At 41.6% G+C, this 16,768-nt stretch overlaps 2 protein-coding genes across 3 annotated transcripts in view; both read right to left on the reverse strand.

The window, feature by feature from the left end:
* The window catches only part of tgfbr2b (transforming growth factor beta receptor 2b), a 306,567-nt gene that overhangs the window by 182,940 nt on the left and 106,859 nt on the right, over positions 1-16,768 (reverse strand). The window lies entirely within an intron of this gene.
* Positions 1-16,768, reverse strand: part of rbms3 (RNA binding motif, single stranded interacting protein) — a 589,803-nt gene that overhangs the window by 14,556 nt on the left and 558,479 nt on the right. For both annotated transcript variants that reach the window (XM_062030027.1, XM_062030026.1), the window contains exons 11-12: positions 14,780-14,860; positions 1,127-1,245 (exon numbers count right to left, since the gene is read on the reverse strand). In XM_062030027.1, coding sequence (XP_061886011.1) covers positions 1,127-1,245; positions 14,780-14,860 — 200 coding nt within the window. The remainder of the gene's footprint in view (positions 1-1,126; positions 1,246-14,779; positions 14,861-16,768) is intronic.

Raw genomic sequence — 16,768 nt, forward strand, 5'->3', positions numbered from 1 at the left:
GGGGGCCATTTGCGGCCCGCAGCTAATTGTTTACCGGCCCGCCACACATTCTGGAAATACTATTGTAAAAATAAAAAAGAACATGAAAAAAAGTGGAATGTGGCTAAATCTAACGAGAAAAAGTTGCAATGTTGACACAAAAGCTGCCATGCAGGCGTTTTTTTTTCTTTTGTCTTTCTTCATTTTTCTTTTTTTGCCATTGCTCAAAAAAAAAAAATAATGACAAAAAAATCCATGTTATAATGAATTATTTTCAGGGCTCCAATTACTTCAAATATTTCACTTTAAAATGTTTTATGTGGTAAATATTGCATATATTGTGTAGTAGCCATACAAAAACATCAACGTTTTCTTTGACAAAAGCGCATAAAACAAACAAAATAATAGTTCCAGCATAAAATCGACAGCTATATCTAAGCGTTGAAAGTAAAAGAAAAACATAACAAAAATGTATCACTTTATGAGTGGGGCACCTTTTGGATCCCAAATATATTAAGTGATTTTTTATTTATCTTTTCACTGTGATTACTCAAAAATATGAAATAATTAAAATCAATGGTGTCCTGCATTATTGATCTTTTAGGGCTCTAATTACTAAATACTGCATATTTCAGTTTTACTATAAAAAAACTAAGTTGTTTTTGACAGAAAAGCCATAAAACATTTTTTTTAATTTGTATTACTTTATATCAACTTGAAGTTGATATAGAGATTTACTGTAAGCGTTAAATAATTAAAAAAAATAAAATAATCTGACTTATTTTTAACATTTTAATGACTGAGACCCTTTATGGTCCCCGGGACCCCTAAAGGTAAAATAAATAAAAATGCATATATTTTGTTATGGTTTGAAAATGAAAAATATTAAAATGGCCCCCACATGCTTTAATTTTTCCGTGTGCGGCCCTCAGTGGAAAAAGTTGGGACACCCCTGACCTAAAGATACTGACATCACATCATAGACAAGAGAGTGGAAATTGGCGTGAAAATCCGACCAATGACTGTCAGACAAGGTTTTAATAAAACAATTTGACTCTGGTTCTTGGCGGTTAAAAAAATAAGTCATTGTTGGTTAAGTTAATTTTCCTGCAGACTTCCTGCCCGACTTCTGTTCCGGCGTACTTACTTGGACTGGTATGAGTAAGCGTGTTCAGCGGCACTGTCCACCTGAATCTGTTGCTGCTGCCCGCCCACTTCCTGTGATGAGGGAGCTGCCGTCTGGGGGGAGGCGTCAGTCACCACGCCCTACGGACACACAAGTTAAGAAACATGTCAATTTGGACAAATAATCCACCGGTGCTTGATACATTGGGAAAGAATCCACTGACTGCACAGTCGGTGGAGGCTTCAGAAGACCACATGATGATGGCTGATACAGGAAATGGGTTTCTAGAGCAGAGTCTCTCCCAAGTGAAAACGGTAAGCAAAGTCAACAGGTGGAGGCTTGGGTGACAACTACAGTAGGGAAATAACTCATATGGCCTCATTCCTGGGTGGATCTCCTTCTGCAAAGCAGTCTGCTGAAAATGATGGAAAGCGCCACTCTGCATAGCTCCTAAACCTGTGATCAAAGTTGAAAGTGCCACAAAAAATATTTTAAGATATATATACAGACGTGGTCAAAAGTTGACATACACTTCTAAATAACTTAATGTCATGGCTGTCTTGAGTTTCCAATAATTTCTATAACTCTTATTTTTTTGTGATAGTGATTGGAGCACATATGACATCACATGGACAAAGAAAAGACGTTCTGGAGGAAAGTTCTGTGGTCAGATGAAACAAAAATGGAGCTGTTTGGCCACAATACCCAGCAATATGTTTGGAGGAGTAAAGATGAGGCCTTTAATCCCAGGAACACCAAATGGTGGTGGTAGTATTATGCTCCGGGCCTGTTTTGCTGCCAATGGAACTGGTGCTTTACAAAGACTAAAAGGGACAATGAAAAAGGAGGATTACCTTCAAATTCTTCAGGACAACCTAAACTCACCAGCCCGGAGGTTGGGTCTTGGGCGCAGTTGTGTGTTCCAACAGGCCAATGACCCCAAACACACGTCAAAAGTGGTAAAGGAATGGCTAAATCAGGCTAGAATGAAGGTTTTAGAATGGCCTTCCCAAAGTCCTGAATTAAACGTGTGGACAATGCCGAAGAAACAAGTCCATGTCAGAAAACCAACACATTTAGCTGAACTGCACCAATTTTGTCAAGAGGAGTGGTCAAAAATTCAACCAGAAGCTTGTGGATGGCTACCAAAAGCGCCCTATTGCAGTGAAACTTGCCAAGAGACATGTAACCAAATATTAACATTGCTGTATGTATACTTTTGACCCAGCAGATTTCATCACATTTTCAGTAGACCCATAATAAATTCAAAAAAGAACCAAACTTCATGAATGTTTTTTGTGACCAACAAGTATGTGCTCTAATCACCCCATAATAAAAAATAAGAGTTGTAGAAATTATTGGAAACTCAAGACAGCCATGACATTATGTTCTTTACGAGTGTATGTAAACTTTTGACAACGACTGTATGTATATAAAACACTCTACTGCCATCTGGTGGCAAAGGTGGATAGTGCAACTCCCCAATTCGTCGCGTTTCATTGGGGCTATTGGAATCCGCAATCCTACTATAGGCCTTCAAGTTCTATTACCATTGTTGGCATTTTGTCTATTACCAATGTTGGTATATTCATTATTCCTACATTGTTGATACAAATTATTGTTACAGTGTAATAATTATTGTTACCTGTGGTAATGCCACTATGATACAACATCTGTATTATAATCCTAAACAAAGTAACAGTGAAACTCATTTGAATAATCACTGAATTGAGAACTGGGGGTGGGATTAAATAAATGATCTTATTCCCACTCCTTTTCAGGCAAAACTGGACAATCATGCATTACATACTATACATTACCTTTTGCACTACATTAATTCATATTATTATGTGTTGTCAACTTTGTACTTTTTTATGTCATTGTCTGAAATAAATAAATAATGACTGAATGAATGAAGTTAAGGAACTTCATTTTTGGGGTTATTTAGGGAAGCTACTGGAGGGCGGTTGAGAATAATACACATCAACAATATGCAGTTAAGATTTTGGGTTGATTCCTTTGAGAAGCTTAAGCCAATAAATCAATTATCTTATAAACAAACCGTACAAAAAAGGACATGGCATGAATAACAACAGAACATGTCGAATTAACAAACAACAAAATATGAAACTGACACAACAAAGCGGAAACACAGTAATTATCTAACTATATAATCTTAGGGAAAAATGTAATTTAAAACATTTGTACGCACGTACAACACTAAAGACCTTCAGTATATCAGTATGTGGAATTAAATTATAGAATGGATTAAGCAATGAAATCAAACAATATACTAATATGATCCACTTCAAGAAACTCTTCAAACTTAAAGTGTTTACAAAGTACAAAGAAGAAGAACCATGATAAACATTCTGAATTTATTTCATCCATCCATTCATATTCTAGATAATCTTATTTATCTCACCATAGGGAATATAACTTACTTCACACATTATTATTTATTTTCAATGTTATTACTTATGGAGTATATTGTGAATAAGTTGAGAACAGGAAGTGAACAAAAGTCTTAGCAACTGCTAAGTAAAGGAAAAGGGGTAGGATCAAATAAACTCTGCTTCTTCCTACTCCTTGCCGAACATGTTGAACAGAAAAACTGGAAATTGTGATCAAAATTGTATCATGTTGTATGCATGCAAACTCTGACTTGAAGCTGATTGGCTGACAAAGAGAATGGGCGGGGCATAGCAGACAAGAAATTCACAGGACTGAAAACTAAAAGACACAGTAAAGGTCCTTTGGACAAGTATAACTTCTAGCATGCGTGACAATTGTACGCTTCTGTAACGACCGTAATGAAGAATACGATTAAGAATACACACTTAGTCCAAATTGTTCGCACCCTTAGGACGAAGAAAGAAAATCCCACACAAACCAGTAAAATATTTGGAACGTGACCAAAGTGATAAAAGAGAAACTGTCACGGTGGCGCATGTTGGCGTGACCACAGGATGCAGAGACAGGACACGACGCACGTGTAGAAATTATAATTTAATTGTCTTATTACAGAGTTGTCAAACTCGTTTTTATTGAGGGCCACACATTGAAATTATGTCTGCCCTCTGAGGGCTGCTTGTAACAGTGAATGTATATGAATATAAACATATAATAGCCTTTTTACACAATTTGCAAAAGGAAATTGTTTCCGATTATTAAATTTTTCACTCACAGATCAATGGGTAGTAGACGAGCAGATATTTAAAGGGTCTGTCTGCAACACTTACAGCAGGGGTGCCCACACATAATATGTCTTACCTTATACACACACACCATAATAACACTCGTATGTTTAATGCGTAATGTTCATAGCTTACCTAAATCGTACTAAAACAATTTGATAGATTTTTGAGTGCCGTGTGTAATGTTCTATATTTTCAATGGAACATACAAAATGTTGGTGGTGTGTACTTGAGTCATATTGCCATCATATTGCAGTTTACAAGTATCTCTTATGTTTGACTGCCATCTACTAGTCACACTTATCATTACACCATGTACCAAATAAAATTGCTTCGAGGTGGGTAAGCAAAACCAGAATTATTCCGTACATTAGGCGCACCGGGGTATAAAGCGCACTGTCGAGTTTTGAGGGGAAAAAAAGTGTTTTAAAGGCCTACTGAAATGAGATTTTCTTATTTAAACGGGGATAGCAGGTCCATTCTATTTGTCATACTTGATCATTTCGCGATACTGCTATATTTTTGCTGAAAGGATTTAGTAGAGAACATTGAGGATAAAGTTCGCAACTTTTGGTCACTGATAAAAACGCCTTGCCTGTACCGGAAGTAGCGTGACGTCACAGGTTGTGGAGCGCCTCACATCTGCACATTGTTTACAATCATGGCCACCAGCAGCGAGAGCGATTCGGACCGAGAAAGCGACGATTTCCCCATTAATTTGAGCGAGGATGAAAGATTCGTGGATGAGGAAAGTGAGAGTGAAGGATTAGAGGGCAGTGGAAGCGATTCAGATAGGGAAGATGCTGTGAGAGGCGGGTGGGACCTGATATTCAGCTGGGAATGACTGAAACAGTAAATAAACACAAGACATATATATACTCTATTAGCCACAACACAACCAGGCTTATATTTAATATGCCACAAATTAATCAGCATAACAAACACCTCCCCCCTCCTGTCCATGTAACCCGCCAATAGAAATCAAACACCCGCACAACCCACTCAATCCCACAGCTCAAAGTAACGTTCACCTCCGCAAAGTTCATACAGCTCATATATTTCCCCAAAGTCCCCAAAGTTACGTACGTGACATGCACGTAGCGGCACGCACGTACGGGCAAGCGATCAAATGTTTGGAAGCCGCAGCTGCGTACTCGCGGTAGCACGTATCCAACTCAAAGTCGTCCTGGTAAGAGTCTCTGTTGTCCCAGTTCTCCACAGGCCAATGGTGAAGCTTGACTGTCATTTTTCGGGAATGTAAACAATGAAACAGCGGCTACGTGTTTGTGTTGCTGCAGCCGGCCGCTAATACACCGCTTCCCACCTACAGCTTTCTTCTTTGCTGTCTTCATTGTTCATTAAACAAATTGCAAAAGATTCACCAACACAGATGTCCAGAATACTGTGGAATTTTGCGATGAAAACAGACGACTTAATAGCTGGCCACAATGGTGTCCCAAAATGTCCGCTACAATCCGTGACGTCACGCATCATACCGAGGATATTTTGCGGGAAATTGAAAATTGCACTTTACTAATCTAACCCGGCCGTATTGGCATGTGTTGCAATGTTAAGATTTCATCATTGATATATAAACTATCAGACTGCGTGGTCGGTAGTAGTGGGTTTCAGTAGGCCTTTAAGTGCGCCTTTTAGTCCAGAAAATACGGTGTGTAAATAAACATTTACAAAATGTAAATATCTAATTTTTACATTGTTACGGTATATATCTGCGGCTTACATCTTTTTTTTCTTGTAACATTTGTGGGTGCCGCTTATAGTCCGGTATATTAAAATCTCAATTGTTTGTCGGGTTAGCAATCAAATGGATTGACTCGTCCAAAAAGTACGTACTGATGTCTTCAATATGTTATTTGTTAAGCACCAAAAACAACATTTCCATAAACTGTATATTTGTTCAGCAAAGGAGTAAATTAAGATGAGCAACAGCAGCTGTTTAAGTGAAAGATGCACACTGCAGATAACGGAATCCTACTTTAGGATGAATTATGATTGTTTTCCAATTAAGTCTATGAAAAAGAGAAAGGACGAATGTACTCAGTCAATGGATGACAACAGCCTATTGGCATTTTTTATGTTTGGACCATACCTGCTAGCCCACATGGAGTCAATCACCCATAACAAGCTCTCAAGGATACTGCGACCTGTCTATACATCTGCCCTGCAGACACCGCGTGATGCATCGATGTACACCCGGCTGCTGAGCGGACGCCGGTGAGGAAGATGAAAACGTTAACAGGGGCCCCGGGCGACACCACAACTACATCTTTCTCCCGCTTCTGTGTGCGCCTTTCAGAGAAGAGAGGAGAAACTAATGTGTCTGTCAGGGAGGGAAGCAGTCATTGTCTGAGGCTGCTGGGCTAAACAGGCCGCTGTGGCTGATAGATGTGTGCGTTTCCACTGCCTTTCATCCCCCAGTATCTTTACACGTGTGTGCGTGTGTTGGGGAGGCTACGCTGCATCTCACTTGATCTGCTGTCATCTGATAGGCGACAGATAGTCCATCTAAATAGGACCACACTGTCAGTTACCAGACAGCCTCTTACAGTGGTTCTCAAACTTTTTCCCACCAAGTACCACCTCAGAAAACACTTGGCTCTCCAAGTACCACCATATTGACTAACATTAAAATACCGTAGCGTAGTAGGTCGAAGTATTCATTAAAAACGAGGCAGAGGTTTTATTTAACAGGTAAATCTAATATTTTTGGCCATACGTCTCGGGGGGCTAAAGGTTGCGTCACTGCTGTTTGCAGATGAAGTGATCCTGATGGCACCATCGGTTCGTGACCTTCAGCTCTCACTGGGGTGTTCAGCGGCTGGAATGAGGATCAGCATCTCCAAATCTGAGGCCATGGTTCTGAGCAGGAAACCGATGGTTTGTACAGTTTGTACAGGTAGAGAACGAGACTCTGTCCCAGGTGGAGGAGTTTAAAGGCCTACTGAAACCCACTACTACCGACCACGCAGTCTAATAGTTTATATATCAATGATGAAATCTTAACATTGCATCACATGCCAATACGGCCGGGTTAGATGACTAAAGTGCAATTTTAAATTTCGCGCAAAATATCCTTCTGAAAACATCTCGTATGATGATGTCTGCGCGTGACGTCACGGATTGTAGAGGACATTTTGGGACACCATTGTTGCCAGCTATTAAGTCGTCTGTTTTCATCGCAAAATTCCAGAGTATTCTGGACATCTGTGTTGGTGAATCTTTTGCAATTTGTTCAATGAACAATGGAGACAGCAAAGAAGAAAGCTGTAGGTGGGAAGCGGTGTATTAGTGGCCGGCTGCAGCAACACAAACACGTAGCCGGTGTTTCATTGTTTACATTCACGAAAGATGACAGTCAAGCTTTACCATTGGCCTGTGGAGAACTGGGACAACAGAGACTCTTACCAGGAGGACTTTGAGTTGGATACACAGACGCGGTACCGTGAGTACGTACGCAGCTGCGGCTTCCAAACATTTGATCGCTTGCCCGTACGTGCGTGACGCCATGTGCATGTCACGTACGTAACTTTGGGGACTTTGGGGAAATATATGTGCTGTATGAACTTTGGGGAGGTGAACGGTATTTTGGGCTGTGGGATTGAGTGTGCTGTGCAGGTGTTTGAGTTGTATTGGCGGGTTATATGGACGGGAAGGGGGAGGCGTTTGTTATGCTGATTAATTTGTGGCATATTAAATATAAGCCTGGTTGTGTTGTGGCTAATAGAGTATATATATGTCTTGTGTTTATTTACTGTTTTAGTCATTCCCAGCTGAGTATCAGGTCCCACCCGCCTCTCACAGCATCTACTGCCCTCTAGTCCTTCACTCTCACTTTCCTCATCCACTAATCTTTCATCCTCGCTCAAATTAATGGGGTAATCGTCGCTTTCTCGGTCCGAATCGCTCTCGCTGCTGGTGGCCATGATTGTAAACAATGTGCAGATGTGAGGAGCTCCACAACCTGTGACGTCACGCTACTTCCGGTACAGGCAAGGCTTTTTTTTTTATCAGCGATCAAAAGTTGCGAACTTTATCGTCAACGTTCTCTACTAAATCCTTTCAGCAAAAATATGGCAATATCGCGAGAATGGACCTGCTATCCCCGTTTAAATAAGAACATTTCATTTCAGTAGGCCTTTAAAGTCATTTTTTCCTGCGCTACGCCTGCCATCTCAGCATCTTGGAGTTTGTCACCAGTGCCTGACAAGTGTGGTTTTCGTCCTTGCCGTGGAACTGTGGACCGGCTCTATACTCTCGGTAGGGTCCTTGAGGGTGCATGGGAGTTTGCCCAACCAGTCTTCATGTGCGTTGTGGACTTGGAGAAGGCATTCGACCGTGTCCCTCGGGAAGTCCTGTGGGGAGTGCTCAGAGAGTATGGGGTATCGGACTGTTTGATTGTGGCGGTCCGCTCCCTGTATGATCAGTGTCAGAGCTTGATCCGCATTGCCGGCAGTAAGTCGGACCCGTTTTCAGTGAGGGTTGGACTCCGCCAGGGCTGCCCTTTGTCACCGATTCTGTTAATAACTTTTATGGACAAAACTTCTAGGCGCAGTCAGGGCGTTGAGGGGATCCTGTTTGGTGGCTGCAGGATTAGGGCTCTGCTTTTTGCAGATTATGTGGTCCTGATGGCTTCATCTGGCCAGGATCTTCAGCTCTCACTGGATCGGTTCGCAGCCAAGTGTAAAGGGACTGGGATGAGAATCAGCACCTCCAAGTCCGAGTCCATGGTTCTCACCTGGAAAAGGGTGGAGTGCTATCTCTGGGTTAGGGAAGAGATCTTGCCCCAAGTGGAGGAGTTCAAGTACCTCAAAGTCTTGTTCATGAGTGAGGGAAAAGTGGAGTGCAGAGTCTTCAGTATTGCGGACACTGTATCCATCTGTTGTGGTAAAGAAGGAGCTGAGCCGCAAGGCAAAGCTCTCAATTTACCAGTCGATCTACGTTCCCATCCTCACCTATGGTCATGAGCTTTGGGTTATGACCGAACGGACAAGATCACTGGTACAAGCGGCCGAAATGAGTTTCCTCCGTTGGGTGGCGTTTTGGAAAATTCCAACACTAACTTATTCATATCATCTCGGACAATTGTGGCATTATCTATATTTTCAAAAATTCTTGGATTTTCGAAATTCCCAAATTTCTAGGAAATTACTATTCAAATGAATGGTCATATTCATAGTTCTACAATGCCCCACATTTTGGCCATTTTTTTTTGCTAATTTTGACCTTTCAACCATGCACACACACTACTCTTCCGATATATAGATTGCAAAACATGTTTTCCCTTTCCCCGAATTCCTGGAATTTTCTCCCCATTGACAATGAATGGGAAATATACAATCTACTTCATATCTCACATTTCTCATCCGATTTGAACCGTTCCAACATCCACACACTGGATTCACCCTGGACATTCTACAAGGGGTGTCTACAAGGCTATATTCTTGGAAAAGCATCAATCTAGGCTGCTCCACTGCCAAACGAATGGAAATTTCATCTGATTCCAAATCTGTAAAAGTTCTGACTCCGCCCACTTTCAAGACAATTCTTATTGTTATGAACTTGCTTCTGTTTAGGTCTGGGGTGTCAAACTCATTTTCATTGAGGGCCATATTGCAATTATGGCTGCACTCTGAGGGCCACATGTAACAGTAAATATACAGTATATGAATGTAAACACTTAAATAGCCTTGTTACACAATTGGCAAAGGCAACTGTTTTTATTATATCTTTCATAGATTGATGGATAACTTGCTTAGAAAACCGTACTCAAGATGATATTATAGTATTTATTTTGATACCCAAATCAGAAAATAATGCTTGGAACAACATGGTGGGCCACTTTAAAGGACGTAGTGCGCCACATAAATAATGCAGTGGGCCACATAAATGACATTGTGGGCCACATAAATGATGTGTTGGGCAACATAAATGACATTGTGGGCCACATAAATAATGTAGTGGGCCACATAAATTATGTGATGATCCACTTAAATGATGTGGTGTTCCACATAAATGACGTAGTAGGCCACGTAAATGATGTGGTGGGCCACGTAAATGATGTGGTGGGCCACATAAATTACATTGTGGGCCACATAAATGATGTGGTGGGCCACATAAATTATGTGGTGGGCCACATAAACAATGTGGTGGGCCACATTAAATGGCATAGTTGGCCACATAAATGATGTAGAGGGCCACATAAAATAACATAGTGGGCCACTTAAATTATGTACAACACTTACATGAAGTGTTGGGCCACGTAATAATGTGGTGGGCCTTTTTAAATTACTTAGTGGACCACATAAAATGAAGTGGCGGGCCTCAACAAAATGGCGTGACTTGCCACATTTGAATTATGTAGCATGCCACTTAAAATTACGGGACGGGCCACATTAATGTGGCAAGGCACATTAAAATCAATCAATCAATCAATCAATCAATCAATCAATCAATCAATCAATCAATCAATCAATCAATCAATCAATCAATCAATCAATCAATCAATCAATCAATCAATCAATCAATCAATCAAAGTTTACTTGTATAGCCCTTAATCACAAATGTCTCAAAGGGCTGCAAAATTAATTGGCAGGCCACATAAATGACGTGGTGGGCCACTTAAATGACATTGTGGGCCACATAAATAATGTGGTGGTCCACTTTAAATTATATAGTGGGCCACATAAATGATGTGGTGGGCCACATAAATGATGTGGTGGGCCACTTAAATGAAGTGTTGGGTCATTTAATAATGTGGTGGACCACATAAAATGATGTGGCGGGCCACTTAAAATGATGTGAGGGGCCTTGTTAAAAAAACGTGACATGGCACATTTGAATTATGTCGCATTAAAATTACAGGACGGGCCACATTAATGTGGCAGGGCACATTTAAACCGATCAATCCATCAATCAATCAATCAATCAATCAATCAATCAATCAATCAATCAATCAATCAATCAATCAATCAATCAATCAATCAATCGAAGTTTACTTGTATAGCCCTTAATCACAAATGTCTCAAAGGGCTGCAAAATGATTTGGCAGGACACATAAATGCCATTGTGGGCCGCATAAACAATGTGGTGGGCCATTTTGTATGTAGTGGGCCACATAAATGACGTAGTGGGCCACATAAAATGATGTAGTGGGCCACATAAATGACATGGTGGGCCACATAAATGACATTGTGGGCCACATAAATAATGTGGTGGGCCACTTTAAACGAGGGAGTAGGCCACATTAATCTGACAGGGTACATTACAATCAATCAATCAATCAATCAAAGTTTACTTGTATAGCCCTTAATCACCAATGTCTCAAAGGGCTGCAAAATGACCTGGCAGGCCACATAAATGACATTGTGGACCACGTAAATTATGTGGTGGGCCAATTTAAATGATGTAGTGGGCCACACATAAATGATGTGCTGGGCTACATAAATGATGTGGTGGGCCACATAAATGAAGTGTTGGGCCACATAATAATGTGGTGGGCCACAATAAAATTACATGGAGGGCCACTTAAAATGATGTGGCGTGTGACATTTGAATTCTGTAGCATGACACATTAAAATTATGGGACACGTTAAAGCGGCAGGGCACATTAAAATCAATCAATCAATCAACCAATCAATCAAAGTTTACTTGTATAGCCCTTAATGACCAATGTCTCAATGGGCTGCAAAATGACCTGGCAGGCCACATAAATGACATTGTGGACCACGTAAATAATGTGGTGGGCCAATTTAAATGACGTACTGGGCCACATAAATGATGTGGTGGGCTACATAAATGACGTGGTGGGCCACATAAAACGATGCAGTGGGCCACATAAATGAAGTGTTGGGCCACTTAATAATTTTGTGGCCCACATAAATGGCGCAGTGGGCCACATAAATGAAGTGGCTGGCCACATAAAGGACATGCGTGGGGACAGCGTGGCGAAGTTGGTAGAGTGGCCGTGCCAGCAATCGGAGGGTTGCTGGTTACTGGGGTTTAATCCCCACCTTCTACCATCCTAGTCACGCCCGTTGTGTCCTTGGGCAAGACACTTCACCCTTGCTCCTGATGGCTGCTGGTTAGCGCCTTGCATGGCAGCTCCCGCCATCAGTGTGTGAATGTGTGTGTGAATGGGTGAATGTGGAAATACTGTCAAAGCGCTTTGAGTACCTTGAAGGTAGAAAAGCGCTATACAAGTATAACCCATTTATCATTTATTTACATTGTGGGCCACATAAATGACATGGTGGGCCTCATAAATGATGTGGTTGGCCACGTAAATGACGTGGTTGGCCACGTAAATGATGTGGTTGGCTACGTAAATGATGTGGTGGGCCTTGTGTAGCCCTTAATCACAAATTTCTCAGAGGGCTGCAAAATGAATTGCCAGACCCACCACATAAATGATGTGGTGGGTCACATAAATGACATAGTGGGCCACATAAAGGATTTGGAGGCCCACATAAATGGCGCAGTGGGCCACTTAAATGACGTACTGGCCCACATAAATGACGTGGTGGCCCACATAAATTGCGCAGTGGGCCACATAAATGACATTGTGGGCCACATAAATGACATGGTGGGCCACATAAATGACGTGGTGGCCCACATAAATGACGTAGTGGGCCACAGAAATGACGTTGTGGCCCACAGAAATGACGTGGTGGGCCACATAAATGATGTGGTGGCCCACATAAATGGCACAGTGGGCCACATAAATGAAGTTGTTGGCCACATAAATGACATTGTGGGCCACATAAATGACGTGGTGGGCCACATAAATGATGTGGTGGGCCACATAAATGATGTGGTGGGCCACATAAATGACGTGGTGGGCCACATAAATGATGTGGTGGGCCACATAAATGACATGGTGGGCCACATAAATGACGTGGTGGCCCACATAAATGACGTAGTGGGCCACAGAAATGACGTTGTGGCCCACAGAAATGACGTGGTGGGCCACATAAATGATGTGGTGGCCCACATAAATGGCACAGTGGGCCACATAAATGAAGTTGTTGGCCACATAAATGACATTGTGGGCCACATAAATGACGTAGTGGCCCACATAAATGACGTGGTGGCCCACATAAATTGCGCAGTGGGCCACATAAATGACATGGTGGGCCACATAAATGACGTGGTGGCCCACATAAATGACGTAGTGGGCCACAGAAATGACGTTGTGGCCCACAGAAATGACGTGGTGGGCCACATAAATGATGTGGTGGCCCACATAAATGGCACAGTGGGCCACATAAATGAAGTTGTTGGCCACATAAATGACATTGTGGGCCACATAAATGACGTAGTGGCCCACATAAATGACGTGGTGGCCCACATAAATTGCGCAGTGGGCCACATAAATGACATGGTGGGCCACATAAATGACGTGGTGGCCCACATAAATGACGTAGTGGGCCACAGAAATGACGTTGTGGCCCACATAAATGACGTAGTGGCCCACATAAATGACGTGGTGGCCCACATAAATTGCGCAGTGGGCCACATAAATGACATTGTGGGCCACATAAATGACATGGTGGGCCACATAAATGACGTGGTGGCCCACATAAATGACGTAGTGGGCCACAGAAATGACGTTGTGGCCCACAGAAATGACGTGGTGGGCCACATAAATGATGTGGTGGCCCACATAAATGGCACAGTGGGCCACATAAATGAAGTTGTTGGCCACATAAATGACATTGTGGGCCACATAAATGACGTGGTGGGCCACATAAATGACGTGGTGGGCCATATAAATTATGTTGTGGCCCACATAAATGGCGCAGTGGGCCACATAAATGATGTGGTGGCACACATAAATGGCGCAGTGGGCCACATAAATCAAGTGGTGGGCCACATAAATTACATTGTGGGCCACATAAATCACGTAGTGGGCCACTTAAATTAAGTGTGGGCCACATAAATCACGTAGTGGGTCACTTAAATTAAGTGTTGGGCCACTTTAAATGACTTAGTGGACCTCAAATGACGTGGTGGGCCTCAATAAAATGACGTGGAGGGCCACATAAAATGATGTGAGGGGCCTTGTTAAAATGGCGTGACATGCCACATTTGAATTATGTAGCATGCCGCAGTAAAATTACGGGACGGGCCACATTTAAGTGGCAGGTCACACTAAAATCAATCAATCAATCAAAGTTGACTTGTATAGCCCTTAATCACAAATGCCTCAAAGGGCTGCAAAATGAACTGACAGGCCACTTTAATTTGATGTGGTGGGCCAGATCTGGCCCCCCGGCTGCCTTGAGTTTGACACCAGTGGTTGAGGGACTTGCACACCTGTGGTTTACTGTGGCGAACAACACCTGCACCAGCGGGACAAACATCACGTGAGGGGAAGTGATTGCGCTGTCAAGAGTAATGAAGTGGTTTTTGGGGAAAGAGTCAGTGGATTATTGATCAGGAGCACAAGGTGTCTTACTTCGACAGGGACGGCCGTCGGAGGCACAGGAGTGTACTGGGGGATGTAGGTCCCTTGCATAGGCGCTGCGGCAGTCATGTACTGAAACACACAAGAAGATACAAACATTACGAATGATTTTTTGAAAGTGGAATTGTTTCCATTGCCTGCAGCGTCCTCCGGAGGGCGCCACAAGAGTATCAGTGGAGCATTAAGAGAGGAGCATGTGAGGTAAACTCGGGAAGGAAGGAGGAGGAAGAAAAGAAGTCCCGCTGTTCCATGGAGACTTCACAGGCAGGCAAATGTGCAGGGGCCACGACTGAGCAAAAAATGGAGGAAAAGGAATGAAAGAGAAGAAAGCGAGCGCTCCCCGCCTGTGGTGTAGATTCCTTTAGTCGCGTTTCCCCGTGCCCTTTAAACTGGCTGTTAGCTCGCACCGTGATGATGGACATTGTGCAGATGGGACACGTGAGGGGCTTGGACATGAAATATGAATGAGGTCTCAATACTGAGTAGGGCCCATATGTGTGTGTGTGTGTGTGTGTGTGTGTGTGTGTGTGTGTGTGTGTTTGTTCTTGTATTTCTACCCTTCTTGAGACACCAACAAGGAAAAGTACCTTCCATATAAGGTAAACAAGTTAGGACCGGAATCATGGTCCCAATACGGAAAACCATTGCACTTAAAAGAGAATGTCTCATTTGCACCCCTGGTGGAGAAATCTATCAAAATTAGGGTGGTCCCAAAAAGGAGGTATTTTTCAAATTGACTGTGTGTCGGTTTTAAAAGTGCCCCCCCTCTGGTCAACATATGGAATAACAAGTGTGTGTAAGAAATTGAAATGCACCCCCATTGGCCGAAATTAATAAAAACGACAAAATAAATGTGTATATAGAGACATACTGTAATAACGAAGTAAATAATGAAGATTAAAAATCAATTACCAACAAAATGTCAACGCGTGGACTTTGGGGTTTGTTTTCCCGGAATGCAAAGGAAAGTTGGAGCGAGCAAGGCGTGAAGGTAAGGACATATTTTTTTATTACTATAAAAAAGGAACCAAAGGCGCGCACTAGTACAAAAACTTGGCTAATGAAACAAAAACTTGCACAAAGGCAGAAACTATGAACATGAAGCAAAACTCGTTAACTGTGACATGAAAAAACAAAACTTACGAGGCATGGCAAGAAGCATAACTATGAACAGGCATGAGTAACAGAAGTAGCATGGCATGAAGTGAGCAGAGGTAATGTCGCCAGGCTGACTGCCTGGCAACTACAAGTTTAAATACTGGTGACATGATTAGTGAAAACAGGTGCGTGACTCAAAATGTGAAACAGGTGAAACTAATGGTTGCTTTGGTGACAAAACAAGGGAGTGAAAAAGCAGGAACTAAGTGTACAAAACCCAAACAGAACATAACTTAAACAAAACATGATCACAGACATGACACAAAAAATTGAAAAAAAAAATTAAATAACTAAAAGCAGTCTTTTTCTCACAATGTGTCGACTTTTTTCTTATAAAATTGGGAACAATTCATCATATTCTTGCTGTTTCTGTAATATTGCAATATTTTCTCGTAAAATTATTACTTTTTTTTAATGTAAAATTATTACTTTTTTTTAATGTAAAATTATTACTTTTTAAAGCAAAATGATGACATTTGTCATATAAAATGCTGACTTTTATCACAATATTGCCCTTTTTTTGGTTGTTCTTGTAAAATAGTGACATTTTTGGAGTAAAATTATGACTTTTGTCATAATTTTGCCAAGCAAAATTCAGATTATTATTATAATATTGCCAAAATCTTAAATTTTCTTTAAAAATTTTGACTTTTGTCGAGTAAAATGACGACTCTTTTCATAAAATTGTGAACATTTTAAGCTTTTCTTGTAAAATTGCGACTGTTGTTGAGTAAAATTCCAACTTTTATCATAATATTGCACACATGTTCAGTTTTTCTTGTAAAATTTTGACTCGCGTTGAGTAAAATGACGACTTTTATT

Source organism: Entelurus aequoreus, linkage group LG20 (assembly GCF_033978785.1).
Source record: "Entelurus aequoreus isolate RoL-2023_Sb linkage group LG20, RoL_Eaeq_v1.1, whole genome shotgun sequence".
Taxonomy (NCBI): domain Eukaryota; kingdom Metazoa; phylum Chordata; class Actinopteri; order Syngnathiformes; family Syngnathidae; genus Entelurus; species Entelurus aequoreus.